A 16,024-nucleotide genomic window follows, 5' to 3' on the forward strand; every position below is an offset into this window, starting at 1 on the left:
ATAGTTTTTTTCATTAAAAAGCATGCGATAATTAAGTACCAATTCATCAAAGTCATTTCGCATGTGTTAATCCGCATATCGCATGCACAAAAAAAACGCATTGCGTTAATTAGCGAATAGAAATAGTACTAACGCATGATTCACAAACACATATGATGCATTAAACGTGCAAAATATCGTGTTAATCTGTGTGAATATTAACCCTACTTGGGGCAGGCGGTACTTAAAGAAAATTGCGGTTCGTGAGCTATTGGCAACACAACATGGAGTTTGCAGTCGTATTTTTTCAAGTATATGTTGGCCCTAGAGTGGTGCAGCCTCCAGTTTTCAGGGAAATGGTGGTTTTCAGAAAGTAATGGTTACGTGCGTAATATATTGCGCTCTGCGTAATATCTTGTGCACTGCGTAATATCTTGTGCGCTGCGTAATATATTGCTTGAAAATATGTCATCGTAAGATAAATAATGCCAAGAACATCACTTCTTAATTATGACAAGTGTCCTTTTAGTGAATCGAGTGAAAAATAAGAAGTGATAAGATTTTTAACGCATGCTATAAATAGCACTCCTTATTTCGGACTTTAGTGAATCGGGCCCTTTATGTGACAAAAAGCCATGTGATTTTAAGAATTCAGATTCGGTTCAGCCAGGAGTGTGGATTTATCCAAATTCAAATCCTGATGAAAAAGGCAGAAACTTGGCCGAATCCCGAACCAAATCCTGGATTCAGTGTATCCCTAGTAGCTACCCAGCTGCTTATCCTATGTCTTCTGAAAACATCACTCAATAGTGTAAAACTGAATTATAGAATGATAGGGTGGGGCATAGGATATAATCCATTTACCCAGAATCCTCATCCTTTAGGAGCTATTAAAGTATTCCTATTTGCTGTAGTACAACCTTAAACCAAAGCTGGGGGTTATATTCTATGTACATTTTGTAGGCCATTTCTTTGTAGCAAGGATATTAGGGCTCATAAGGGGTGGTTCACCTTCAGGTAAACTTTTAGTATGTTATATAATGGCGTATTTCTAGCAACTTAATTGGTCTTCATTTTTTTTTGTAGTTTTTGAACTGCCTTTATCTTCTGACCCTTTCCAACTTTCATATAGGGGTCACCGACCCCAGGGGCCAAAAACGATTGCTCTGTGAAGCTACTGCTGTATTGTTGTTGCTACTTTTAATTACTTATCTTTCTATTTAGCCTCTCCTCTGTTCATATTTGCTGACCAAAAAGCTAAATAATTTAAAAAACGCAAATAATTAAAAATTGAAGACTGATTGCACATTGTCTCAGAATAGCACTCTCTGCATTATATTAAAAGTTAATTTAAAGGTAAACTACCCCTTTAAAATTTACCAGGAGTAGCTGTTTGATGCTGGCCCCCCATCAGTGCAGGAAAGGTAAGTGCTGGGGGGTGAGGAAGGGCAGCACCAATAGAGCTGCCTCAGGATGGCTTATTGGCTAGAATCACCCTGGCTATGGCACTGAGATGTATATGTTGAGTGCAATTTACTGTATACTTTGATATACAATTGTTATAGAGTTACATAGATATTTCACATGAAGGCTGACTTGTGACAGTGCATGACACAAACTGGAAGTAGAAACCCTCCAATAAATATTCCTCCCTTGAACAGGAATTCCGCAAAATATATCTATAAATATTACAATGTTCTCCTTCTCAATAGCAGATGGATATCCAGACCATAGAAAACTCTTGGCAATACTCATAAAACCTTCATTGTGGTCTGTGAGAGGAATCTGGAACTAACTGAGTGGATGTTTTTCTAGAGTCTGGCCCAGCGTCCCTGCCGACGACTGCATTGAGGAGTCATACGTGTCTAGGAACTGGATTAGGGAACAGAAATCACTAACACTATTTTTTCCAATCATCTCTATCCTGGCACATACAGTCATAAGCCTGTGTAGACTACAGGTAATAATTACGGCTGCCAAAAGACACCTATAATGCAGCTCCTTGCAAAATGTAAAATATTTGCCGATCCAAAAGGTACATATTTAATTTCACAAGTGAATGAAATTCTTCTTTAAGTATCTGACATATAGTGACTGGGAAAAGGTTAGGATTTAAAATACAGCTTTAGTATTCTTGGCCCCCCTTTTTTTTAATCACTTACAGATGCACCGTTGTGGATTCCTGACATTTCCACTAGTTTGGCTTTTCACTTGCACTAATGTCAAAAAGGGTTAGAGTTTGGTTATTTGCACAAGTACGACTACGGCGGGTCTGTAGTTTCAAGCATATATTATAGATCAGCAATGGGCAGCTAATACAATGCCCCTCTTTATATACTGATCTTCACTCAAGTAGCATGTGTTTTTGGCATAGTGAGGCAATGCCTCCAGTTAATGCTGCAATGTAATAGTTTCTAATAAGCTTTTATTCTTCTTGTGGCTGTGATATAGGTTAAAAAGTCCTTAAAAATGGCTCTTGTATAGCCCGGGACATATAGCATTTGCACTCAATCCAGCTGCAAAGGTTCTGTGGTGCAAGGCACAGAGTATAGTGCTTTAGTACAAGGGAACCCTCAGCTCAACACCTGAGATGCCCCTGTAAAGCAGACTAATCAAAATGTCTAAATATAATCAGAATGTAAAAATTCTGTACTGTTTGTGGAATAATTAAGTTACTCTTCACTGCCCCCCAACAGTCTTCATTCTGTCTTTTTGCAGGAGTTGGAGACAGATTTTGAATGACAGTTAGGTCTAATACATCCTTCAAAGGGGGTCTTCTTTTGCTTATATATTAGAATATACCAGAAATAGATTAGATTTTGTTTGTGTGGTTATTTGAGTTAGCTCTTACACATTGGCTAGAAAAGGGAGCCCACTAATAAAAACATGTATTAGACCTACCTGTTAATCAAAATCTGACCCCCACTTGTGCATGAAGAGAGACAGATTACTGAGATGGAGACAGTGAAGGGTAACCTGAATATATAAGAAACGAGACAAAATTTTTTAATTGATTATTTTTAGAAAGTTTTGTATTAACATATGATGATTCTTATATTACATTTTCATTTTGAGATAGATCCCCATAAGGGGTGTCCAATAGGAATCTCACGTAATTACATGGGATGCTGCAGCTTACATGGCAGGTGCAAGTTCAAATCACCAGTGTGATATTTACAGTCATGGAAAATGTTTAGGTCCCATACTTGAGGCCCAAGGATTTATGTCTGACTGAGGTGAAAATGCAGAGGCAAGGTCCAAAAGGAGCAAAAAAACATGGGGATTTGCATCTTTTTTTTGCATGCCACATCCAATTCATGGGCCCTTAGAGGGGTGGTTCACCTTTTAGTATGTTATAGAGTGTCCTATTTCTGGCAACTTTGCAATTAGTCTTCATTATTTATTTTTATAATTTTGTAATTATTTGCCTTCCTCTTTTACATCTTTTCAGCTTTCAAATGTGGGTCACTGACCCCGGCAACCGAAAAACTATTTGCTCTTTGAGCTTACAATTTTATTATTGTTACCGTATATACTCGAGTATAAGCCGATCCGAATATAAGCCGAGGTACCTAATTTTACCTAAGAAAACTGGAAAAACCTATTGACTCGAGTATAAGCCTAGGGTGTCACCAGTAGGGCTGGTGTGAGTGAGCCAGCACACAAAGTGTGCTCAAACTTTGGTTTAGTTGATTATCCCAAAAAAAAGTTGCATTGTGGGATAAAAATGGCAACTTACCAATTTTGCACATAACGCTTTTATATCTTTTTCCCCAATTGGTTGCCCTTCAGCTACTGCCAAGCGACTTAAAGTTCCCTCAGTCCTGCTCTCTGCCTAGGCCAGCTTCCCAGAAATATGCGCATAAGATATATAAATAGAGAAACTAATAAGATGCAATGATTGTGGGAACTAAGGGGGCAATGTACCAATCTGCAGATCAATACTACTCATTTGCAACACAGACCAGGACCAGAAAGGAAAGGAAAGGAGGGGAATGAGACGGACTTGTGTCAGTGCACCTGCGCTCTCCCTATGCCAGCTTCCCAGAACCGCCATCCTGCTACCTGTGCGCTCAGACTTTCAAGATAAAATTAATTCAGTGGTTGCACACTAGGCTGTAGTGATGGATAAAAAATTCAGTGTCAGTTAGCTGGACAGGGTAGGGAGGGTCAAAATCAAGTATTCTACTCCCCTTTGATGAAATAATAACATTGACCCCTCCCCTATGGTGGCTGATACGAGTCATCAAAGGGAAGTCAGGCTGGGGGTGTTGGGCATGAAGTGGAACTTTGAGCTGGGTTGGGTGCAGGTTGGATGCAATGGATTAGGGTAATGGTTAAATATTTCTGACCTGTTCATAATTAATATCTCCAGTGCGCTCTTCTACGGTGTGCTCATCTCCGGTGCGCTCTTCTGCTCTGCTTGGTGCCGCAGTCGCGCCAGTGACGTCACGCGCCCGTTCAGTTACTCGTGGCCTGATCTTACAAGGTCTAAGATCAGGCCACGAGTAACTGAACGGGCGCGTGACGTCACTGGCGCGACTGCGGCGCCAAGCAGAGCAGAAGAGCGCACCGGAGATGAGCACACCGTAGAAGAGCGCACTGGAGATATTAATTATGAACAGTTAGCAGGATGGCGGTTCTGGGAACTGACATAGGGAGAGCGCGGGCGCACGGACACAAGTCCGTCTGGGGGATCGGCACAAATTATCATACTCGAGTATAAGCCGAGGGTTACTTTTTGAGCACATTTTTAGTGCTCAAAAACTCGGCTTATATTCGAGTATATACGGTACTTTTTATTTCTTAACTTTCTGTTCAGCCAATCTCCTATTCATATGTCATATTAAACCACTGCCTAGTTGCTAATCATTTAACAAGACCCTAGCAACCAGATAGCCGTGGAAAACAAAACAAAAACATCCAACTTCTGTTTAGGGAAAGTAAACATTCCTAAAGAAACAATGTTTGAGGACAGCTGAGTAATTGTACATTTTAGTAAGTATTCAAATAGGTGAGGCTTGGGTATGGAATATGGCACACACAACACCCTATGATGCTGCAATCCATGCACCTTCCTGCATAAACAAGCTCCTACGTAAAACCCTGCTTCATCTAAATAAACAATTTTCAGAAAAATATACTTTTTAGTAGTATGTGCCATTGGGTAATGCTAAAGAGAAAATTGCCATTTTAAGAATTAAGGGCCACCTCCTGGGATCATTGGATTCACAGTGCACACAAACAAGCCAAGGCACACATACATGCTAGGCCCCATCAGCCAATTAATGGGCAGAGTTCTGCCTTTTGGTTCCACACTATTTCCTGTTACAGTTAGAGCCGCATTATTTCTGGTCATGTGATCTCTGAGGGAGCACAAGGACTGTCACTAAATGGTGGATGAAAGGAATGGATGTAAATTTACTGATATATATATTCCAGTTTGCCAAGATTCTATAATAGGTCACTTAACATAATATAAACTATGTTTTAGTTAAGTACTCATTCTGGGGATATCATTTTCCTATAAGATGACAATTCTGCTGCTCCAATAGACTGAAATATGTAACCTTGTGTTCAGTTGGAGTGATGACAACAGTTCTTGTCCCTGTTCCAGACATTTCCAACTCCACATTCATTACTGTAACTTAAAAAAAAATGACCAGTACTGAACATAGGAAACCCAAATATTAGACCTGTATCTATTGTATCTTTATCCCATTGGTAAAAAAAAGTAGGCTCAAATAAGGTCACATGGGACTTTTCTGAAAAAAAGTCTATTTATGTGTTCATATTAGGTGACAAGCAAACTGTGATGATAATGTACCCTACAGAGATATTGCCTACTTAAAAGGAAAATGCTAATACAGGTATGGGATCCCTTATCCGGAAACCTGTTATCCAGAAAGTTCCGAATTATGGAAAGGCCATCTCCCATAGACTCCATCATAAGCATATAAAATTTATAAAATAATTTATTTTTCCTTTTTCTCTGTAATAATAAAACTGTGCCTTGTACTTGATCCCAACTAAGATATAATTAATCCTTATTGGAGGCAAAACAATCCTATTGGGTTTATTCGATATTTAAATTATTTTGGCAGACTTAGGGTATGGAGATCCAAATAACAGAAAGATCCCTTATCCGGAAAACCCCAGGTCCTGAGCATTCTGGATAACAGGTCCCATACCTGTATTAAAAAGCACCTGTATCTTTTTCCTTCATCTTCCTAATTGTTTAAATTTACCCCAACACAGCACCTCAGATCCTATCTCCGCCATATGATATATGGAATATTACCGGAAAGGATGCCATTTTTGGCTGTGAAGTCTTTGCCTATCCAATGGCCTCTATAGAATGGAGGAAAGATGGAGCAGAAATGCTACTTCCAGGAGATGATCCCCACATTTCTGTCCAGGTATGCGTGTAGTTCATCATTAGAAATAGATTATCTCTTTTTTTGGTCTTTTATGTATTGTAATTGTAGGGGCCCATAGGGTTACTGTGCCCTATGGCTTTAAGCCCTACACTTGTTCTTTTCCTGTTACTGGGCAAAGACCCATGTATCATATTTGGTATTAACATATACCCTGTTATTGGCCCAAGGCTAGACCACTCCCTACCACACTTTGATATAGTGTTAGGAAAGGGGTGTTTCTGCCTTCTTGGCCTGCAGCAATTGTTCTGTGTGGAAGCTCCTTGAAGCCTGGGATCCACAACGGACCAGAAGTTTAGGCCCCAAGGGAGACCAGCACCCTTGGAGACCCCGTGAATGAGTGAATAGCTAGGCAGACTATCTTAAGTCATAACATGTGTAACCACGTGACATAGACAGCTTATTTAGTAAGAGTAGTTTTAAGCTCCATCGAGGATAGAGGATTAGTTCTCCTTTACAGGCACTGTTGTCTTATTGTAGGGACCACGGTTTTATAATACAGGTTGCAGGTCAGTGTAAATCCCTGAACCATCATTGGCGGTTTGGGATCCGGCCCAATAAGGGTAATATGCTAAGGATAAAGAACTACTTCCCCTAGAACTTCCACAGTGGTGCCTAACTGGTTTAGTATATTATCTGTACCATCTGCCTTGCTATAAATCCTCATGGTCTGTGAGTATATCTGCTGAACCCTGCCTCTTTACATTTTGTGCATCAATAAACCTGTTATTTAATTCATCAGCAAGAGCTCCTGGTGTCCACTTGTTTAATTCTTGCACTTTACACATACACCCAGCAGTGGAAGGTGTAGTTATACAACACCCTCCATATAACACCTTCCATATTGCGAAGGCCCATCCTGTGAAACAGAGTCACATGTACCCCGTGCTCTATCCTAACTGGACATATTGACTAATACAGCCAAATAGGGGTTACATAATTATATTTCTAATTCTAATATAAAATTGCAAGCGTTATGGTGCAGTTGGTTCTGTAGGCCAGAGAGCTACAGCCTCATCAGCAAAGCAGTGATCCTTGATATTTCTGAATAATTTTCTGATTTTATACAAACCACATGGATGTATGTCACTTATAATTATAAAGACAAAGGTCCATACTGAAGCCAGTATTCTTAACTTTTTGTACCTCAGTGTTATGTTCTATGATTTATGCTGCAGCCACGTTTTTTTTTTTTACTCATTCCGCAGTCTGAGCTAATGAGTACACAAAGGATTTTACATGGGATGTCATTGCACAGTTAATTATCACATTCCATTCAAGCACAGAACAGGCCTGTTGTGTTTCATTTGTAATGTCACAGTGACTGTTCTTCTGTTTCAGTATATTTAGGTTATATTTATACAGGTATTTGATCCGTTATCCGGAAACCTGTTATCCAGGAAGTTCTGAAATATGTAAAGGCCATCTCTCATAGACTCCATTATAAGCAAATAATTCCAATTTTTAAAACTGATTTCCTTTTTCTCTGTAATAATAAAACAGTACCTTGTATCTGATCCCAACTAAGATATCATTCATCTTTATTGGAGGCAAAACAATTCTCTTGGGTTTATTTACTCTTTAAATGACTTTTTAGTAGATTTAAGGTATGGAGATCCAAATTAGGGAAAGATCCCTTATCTGGAAAACCCCAGGTCCCAAGCATTTTGGATAACAGGTCTGATACCTGTACCATGTTTTCTGCAGAAAAATAATGTGTCCAGCAAACAAAATAGCCTTATGTGGTATAGACAGCAGAACTGTATGACCCTGGCGTTAACAGAATGCAATCAGAAATTAAGGCCTCTTTGAAGGATAGGCACTATATATAATCTTTCTGATATGAAGATTATTTACAGAGGCAGATTATGTACAGAACAAAGAAAAATCAAGAGCACTCTGTATATACCATAACCATATAAATACTATAAATAATATAAACTGTAATGTCGACCAGCTGCTATTTTTGCAGCACTTGGAGTAACCTACACTCCAGAGTTGACAAGCTGCTACAAATACACATTCTAGAACTTTACAAAAAGGTTCAGTGCTAGAATCCATGTTCTAAACTGTTCCTGGTTTAGAACCACAGGTGCCCTATTTTCTGTTTGAATGTGAATATGCTGAGAATTATATGTTAGACTAAATATAAATACTTTTCCAAGGGAGTAGCTTAGGCAACTTAGGCTTAAGTTTTGTTGTCCTACAGCTGTGTCTATTGCATATATTATCACCTCTCGAGAGAAAGAAACTCATTTGATATTGTCGGTGATATTTACATGGACATGATTGACTTTATGTCTGCAACTCAAAATATATATTAGGGAATATACAGCATTTGGCATTGTTATAAAGCTTATAGAGTAAAACTGGCCCAAGCTGGTGTTCTTTAATGTGTTTATTGTGCCGTGCCAATGTATAATAAGGGAAGAGAAAGCAGCAGGAAGTGAGAGTTAAGAACAGAACAGGCAAAACATAAATTACAAAGTCATTCACAGTTTCAGTGTCCGGTACGTTTCTGATTTGTGTTACTTTCTTGTATCTTGTTGGATGCTGGATAGAGGGGTAGCTTCAGAATCCACTTGACGGCTTGGGTTAAACTCTTGCATTTCCATATCGACTTCTGCTGTTTTGTTGTGCTTCAAATGTTCCTTAATCAGCTCCCATATCAGGCAACACAAGATAACTCCAACTGGGACAGCAGTAATCAAAGGAAGGACCAGCATTATTATTAATAGACAAACATAACTTTGAAGGTTTCCCACACGAGAGCCAGCTTCATCGGTGCTGGAATCCTCATTCTCGGTATAAAGAGGAGATGAAGATACTGTAGTACAGGGCTCAGTGATAGACAAATTGGTTACAACCAATTCCTTCTCTTCTTTTAGGAGCTCTTGAAGGTATCCATATTCTCTGTTCTCATTTCTTCCAATCAAGAACACAAAAAACAACATAAAACCCAAAGCAAAATTGCTCACTCTGGCCATTACGTCTTCTCTGTGCACCATCAGTAATGCACTGCCAGGTTCCTCTGACTGGAGGAGCTTTTTTGGGATGCTGAGATGTGTATAAATGTAATTATGGCAATGGAACATCATCTGCCATCAGTGAGTGATAAAAGTCACCTTGTGGTGCATTACTGATTAATGATCAGGAAGCAATAAAGCAAGCACTGGCCCGGCTTTGCCATTTTATTTTTGAGTTGAGCACTTTCCAAAGAATTCCAAAATAACTTGTTTTATTTAGAGCTGTCAGTATGGGGAGTTCATCTTTTTTCTGTTACTTAGAGCAAAACAAGCCACTCTTTTCTCCATTAACATCTAATTATTGAGAGGTAGTGATGTACGAAATTTTTCGCCAGGTATGAATTCACACTGAAATTCCACATTTTGCCATTGGCAATTTTTTTCACGAAACTGCTGCAAAACCAAAATTTGCCAAGTGAGGAAAAAGTCACGGTCTCATCAAAAAAGTTGCAAAGCTTTCAGCAGTTTTTTGGTGAAGTGAAATGGGGCAGATTTCCTTATCACTATTGAGAAGGCATAGATAGATAGATAGATAGATAGATAGATAGATAGATAGATAGATAGATAGATAGATAGATAGATATAGATAGATAGAAAGATAGATAGATGATAGATAGATAGATAGATAGATAGATAGATAGATAGATAGATAGATATAGACAGATAGATAGACAGACAGACAGATATGGATAGATAGATAGATAGATGATAGATAGATAGATAGATGGATAGATAGATAGATAGATAGATAGATAGATGATAGATAGATAGATAGATAGATGGATAGATAGTTCTGCTGATTGTCTAACACTGAAGTTTCATACTGTATTTCTATATATATACACAATGGATGGGCTACCTTTTCTTACTTTTTTGCAGTGCTGATTTCCCTAGTTTTTTACTTGTTTTCCCAAACCTTTATTTTTTCGAGACTTAAGTGATCACGTATACTGCAGCTGCTCACGCTATAATGATCCACTTTTGATGGATGAGCTTGGCGTCTTCGTTCTTCTGCCTACTTTTACATGCTTAATGATGTTTAAGGCTCAGATATATATAGCTACAAGTTTTGCTTCATGCTGAAAGAATAAACTAAACCATAAACAAAGGTGTAGGACTACTCAACTTATCCCAGGTTGGATTTTGTGCTTACATAAAGGCACATTATTCAGAGAAAGCTCATGCCTTATTAATAACTAGGAATTGCAGACACCACATGTCCAGCCATGTGCAGATGGGATCCCATCTTCTCCTAATCTATCCCAACAGCCATCATGCACATAAATCATCCTAAATATTGAGTTTTCATGTTCCACTGAGTCTGAAAGACCACCCTGAAGCTGTTTTCTTGCCACGACCAGACGTTATCTCTCTCTTACAAGCAGACTGGAGATCATAAACTGTCTCCATCTTATACTGTATACATATATATATATATATATATAAAGCCTATGTATGTCTCAACTTTCCTCACCTCTAGTATTTTTAGAAAGATTAATATGATTGAAAAATGTTTAGTAGAGATAGCAGAACACCCTTTCAGGTTTAATAAATAATTTTAATGAAATATCTGTATTCCTAGTGAACCCTTTTGTGATGCCTTTAGAACAGTGAACCCCAACAAGTGGTTCGTAAGAAACATGTTGCTCACCAACCCCTTGGATGTTGCTCCCAGTTGCTCAAAAGCCCTTATCTCTGAATTCCTGGCTTGGAGGCAAGTTTTGGTTGCATAAAAACCAGTTGTACTGCAAACAGAGCCTCATGTCAGCTGTCAGTCCACATAGGAGCTACCAAATAGCCAATCACAGTCCTTATTTGGCACCCTCATGAACATTTTTCATGCTTTTTTTGCTCCCCAACTCTTTTTACATTTGAGTGTGGCTTACAGGTAAGAAAGGTTGGGGATCCCTGCTTTAGAAGTACATGAACACAACAGTAACAGGGACATATGACTTTCACAGCAGTGGTGCTTCACCCAAAGGATTGAAGCTAGACTACAACCCCCAGCATTCTCCAGCACCTAATTAGGAGTTAAAGCATGAAGTCCAGCAACTATAGAGATGGATTCTAGAAGCAACAGAAGTAATACAAAAGAAAGTATTTGACACATAGAGCCCCTTTTGTTGTCTTCTGCTGGGACTAAATGTGAAGCAGATAATGTACAGGAAATGGATCTATGCAGCATTGACATAAACACATTCCTCAATAATTATTTGTTCCAATGGTTATCTTGATTTCAAGTTCCATGCCTGTTCTTAAATTAAAATAGTCTTGTTATTTCTGTTTTAATTTACTAATGCATAATAGTGTTACACCGCCCAACCCCTAATATTCTTGTATGTATATAATATTCTTATCAACGTACTTCTAGACGTTTAGTTATTTTTAATTTCTTTTTAAAAATGAATATGGGTAGAAATACCATATTTTATATATTGAACTTATTGCACCTGCCTAAATGTTCAGCATCTTTGTAATAGTAATGATTTAAACCTTCAAACTTGTCACAGGAGCTCTCCATCTTGGATTTTGGTAGTGACACTGCACATTCTCAGTGTGCTCTGGGCAGCTGTTACATTTAGGGGTTGCCTCAAATTATCAAGCTGAAAGTGAAGTTTTTTCTGTCATAGAAGTTGATGCTCAGGGCTGATTATTAAATTACATTGTTAACTGCACTAGTTTCAGTGCTGCCATGTATTATAATGTGCATCATTTACTAATCAGCCTTATATTGTGACATTTACAGTATATTCTATATATACAGTATATTGTGAGTTGGACCCTAAGCTCAGGTAAGTGACAGCAGCACAGAGCATGTGCAGGGAATCAGCAGAAAAGAAGATGGGGGGCTACTGGAGGATCTTTGGGGGCACAGATCTTCCCTGCTAAAGGGTAGTGGGTGCCTTGGGCTGGTACAGAACCCCAAAACATTAAGTACAACCTGTTTAGCCTATTTCTTTAATTAAGCTTTAGTTCTTCTTTAAGGGATTTGCTCCGGGTTCAGTAACTTGCAGCTGTTGGATCATTAGAAACAAAAGAATAATCTTCCTGTTGGCTAGTTTAAAAACTGGACACTGATTTCAAATGCATTGTGACTGCAAAGCAACAAAACACATTATATTCATATTTATTAATATTGCAAAATGTTCTATGAACTTAGAGCAACATATACATAAATGTTTGCCTTTATTCTAAATGTAGGCAGAGACATTTTTCGCCAGTGATTGTCAGGGAAAGGGATATTTTGGTGGAAACTGAGCGGCTCTTGGCTGAAGACTGAATTCTTGGGTTCATGTGATTGCTGGTGCTGTACCAAAGGGATGGGTAGGTGCAGTGCCAGACAAACTGCTTATGGCCTAAATGTAGTTCAGCAGTGTTTCTTAACCTTATTTGAATGAGACCCAGAAAATATCTGGGATTTAGCCACAAGAACCCAAATAAGATACAGAATTAATGTACAGTGCTACAGAATATGTTGGCGCTTTATAAATAAATGTTAATAATAATAATTTAAAATCTTAGTCCTGTTATCAAATGTGGGTGGAAATTTTATTTATATATGATGAAAAACTGGGACCCATTTTTGAACTGGGTTAAATGATTTTATTATGGTTAATACTACAACATTAGATTAGTTATCTCTATAGTTGCTAGTGTGCAGTTATGGTTGTCATGTTGCTGGTATTTGACCGGCTTAGCCAGTACATTAACAGCTAATTCTGGGCCAGTATTACAAAATTACGAGCAATCTCCGCTGCCCAATTCCCCTTATACCAGCAGGGGCCCTTTGCTTTGCCCATTTCCCCATTTATTCCCTGCCCCACCAGCCCATTTCCCTCCCCCCATCTTCTGCCCTATATTGTCATTACCCTGCCCCCCAGGTGCCATCTTTGCTGCCCGGTATAAGGCAAACCTATTTGCAGGGTCCCCAAACTGGAGAAGTTGGTCCGTATTGAAAATATGTTGAAACTGCACTTCAGTCATGGCTTTGCTGGGCTTTTTTTGTGGGTGATCCAGCAGCCAGTCTTGATTTCCTGGATCCAAATTTCATGTTTTATATAAATTTATCCTAAACATGTATTATATTTCTTAAGTGTTTTTAAAGTATTGACATCATCTGTTTTTCTCAGAATTTGTGCCATGTTTGTGGCTTACCATGGTTTGCTCTAGTACAGCTGGAAACATGAAAGTGGAGCCTCTGTGTTTCCACTAAAGTCAGTCAATGTGGTGAAATGTGGAAGAAAAGAAAATACAGAGTATCCCCAGAGTACCCATTCTTTGAATATATGCACAGATCAGAAAGCCACAGTATATTCAATCAGAGGCACTTTAGGGGGGGGGGGATATTTTGCTTTGTGTGATTTGCTCCCTCCTTTGTTTTAAAGGGAAAATGTTGCTACTGTGTCTTTTTTGTCACTGGCTATTTTTCTTAATAATGTTAACTTATGTTCATTTATATATTTTATCTCTACATATAACTGAAAAATAAGTAGATATATTCCATACTGGCTCTCTGTTCTTGGTTTTAAAGAAACACATTTTTTTCTAGTTCTGAACAACAGAATAATGCCCCCTTTCAGAAATGTGATTATAGTGTAATAGACATGAGTGAATCTGTCCTGTTTTGCCAAAAATGTTGCGAAACGGTGAAAATTATGTGAAATGCCTCTACTAGGCAACTTTTTTCATGTAACTGTTACTTTTTTTTCCTCACTCTGCGAATTAGTGGCGCAGCAAATTTTTGCTCCAGTTCACCAATGGTAAAATGTGGAATTTCGTAGCAAATCCATATATGCTGAAAAAGAGTCATGAATGACTTATATCCAGTAAGGATGATTCTTACTGGAGGCGTCTCTGCTTGTTTATATGAACAGCTGATGTTACTCTATAACAAGCAGTTTATACAAATAGTAAAAATGACAGTTACAGTGTTGCCTGTGTTCGTCAGTTCTGTATTAGAAATTGCTAATAAACTACCCTGCCAGCGTATATGCATTTATTAATTCACATTTTTGAGTGTTTGAAGCGATTTTTTTGCCAGTTTAGTCATACTTCCACTTTGTTTATACTTTAAATATTGGAGTACTCCCACAAACCCCTTTGTATTTTATAACATTATTATACAGCCAACTTCTATTCTTTTGTAGTGTAACCCCTTATTGGCTGTAATGCAGAAAGACTCTAGCTAGATAGGTTAGAGCATTGGGTACATTAGACTCCCTTTCCACAAGATGGGCCTGCACTTTGTGGAAGAGTATGTATGGATGGTGTTGTTGATCTATACCTTTAACTGCCAGATGTAATTTAGTGATGGAAAAGAAGGACGCCAGGAGTTCTTTTGCAGCAAACTGAAACTAACAACTTTATTGTCCAAGACAATAGAAATGCAGTGTTATCAATAGTCACAAATTGCAGCTGGAATGGCAGACATGCAGATAAACAACAATGCAGCAGTATCAAATGATGCACCACTATGGAGGACCAGCTGGCCAAGTAGAATTATGTCCTAAGGCTTTCCACCTTAAATGGCCCGGATCCCAACAGCAGACTTGATCAGGGACATTAAATCTAAGCCTGATACCTTTGTCATTTTTGTGATCCCTTCACTAAGGCAGCAGAGCATGTTAGGAGACTGCTCCCTGCTATCTCTCCTGGTTGGAGCAAAGAAGAGGAAGCAGCCCCAGAGCATAGTAGTGGGAGGGGCCCAGAAAGGCTTGGGTTGGCAGGGCCGGGCCCACAAGGTTTTTCTCCTGGTATCCTGCTGGTCAGTCTGACCCTGATACTCTAAGCTGGGATCTTTAAGTTAGATAATCTTCTGTTTCCCTGATTGCTCTGTGAATATATAACAAAAAACATGCTGAAAAAGCAGGATACTGTCCCTTTAATAGTGGTCTTACACCTTTATAAATTGTTGTTGGTTATGAATATCCCTCTTCTATAAATTTACAATGGCGGAGGATCAGCCTGTAAAAATGTCCTGTGCATAAGAGACTTTTTCCAAGACATGCAACCAGCACAGAAGTGGCAAATTTGGGACTTATGTATTTTACCTTTGCTTTGCTTGTTTGCTTGGGATACTGCAAAGTTGCCAAACTCATCAAAAGTTCATCAACAGTAAACTTGAATAAGCAGTAATGTGTTATCGCAATACTCTACTTTGTTCATATACAGTTTATGTTTTAGTTTAGGGGAGGCCCGCAGAAGTATGAAGTGACTGGATGGCTGCAGATTCAATCCGTTCGTACTAGTGATGAAGGAACGTACAAATGCTTGGCCAAGAATAAAATCGGGGAAGTTATGGCAGGAGCAACTCTCACGGTTATTACTCCAGGTAAAATAAAGATGTAACAGTTGTTTGCATTCCATGTACATGTACAATAAATAAATATGGAGAAGAAGTACAAAACATGGGGCAACAGGTTAGAAAGAATGAACCTCCATATTGTTCCTAGTGTTTTACATTAAAGGAAAACTATACCCTGAACAATGTAGGTCTCTCAATCAATTAATTTCCTAACAATATAATATTTAGTAGTATGTGCCATACTATTTGCTAAATTGCTATTTAAAGGAGGACTAAAC

General features: G+C 38.6%; 1 protein-coding gene across 1 annotated transcript in view; it reads left to right on the top strand.

The window, feature by feature from the left end:
* The window catches only part of kazald1 (Kazal type serine peptidase inhibitor domain 1), a 30,872-nt gene that overhangs the window by 11,580 nt on the left and 3,268 nt on the right, over positions 1–16,024 (top strand). The window contains exons 3-4 of the mRNA NM_001100263.1: positions 6,238–6,398; positions 15,626–15,773. Coding sequence (NP_001093733.1) covers positions 6,238–6,398; positions 15,626–15,773 — 309 coding nt within the window. The remainder of the gene's footprint in view (positions 1–6,237; positions 6,399–15,625; positions 15,774–16,024) is intronic.

This window comes from Xenopus tropicalis, chromosome 7, assembly GCF_000004195.4.
Source record: "Xenopus tropicalis strain Nigerian chromosome 7, UCB_Xtro_10.0, whole genome shotgun sequence".
NCBI lineage: Eukaryota > Metazoa > Chordata > Amphibia > Anura > Pipidae > Xenopus > Xenopus tropicalis.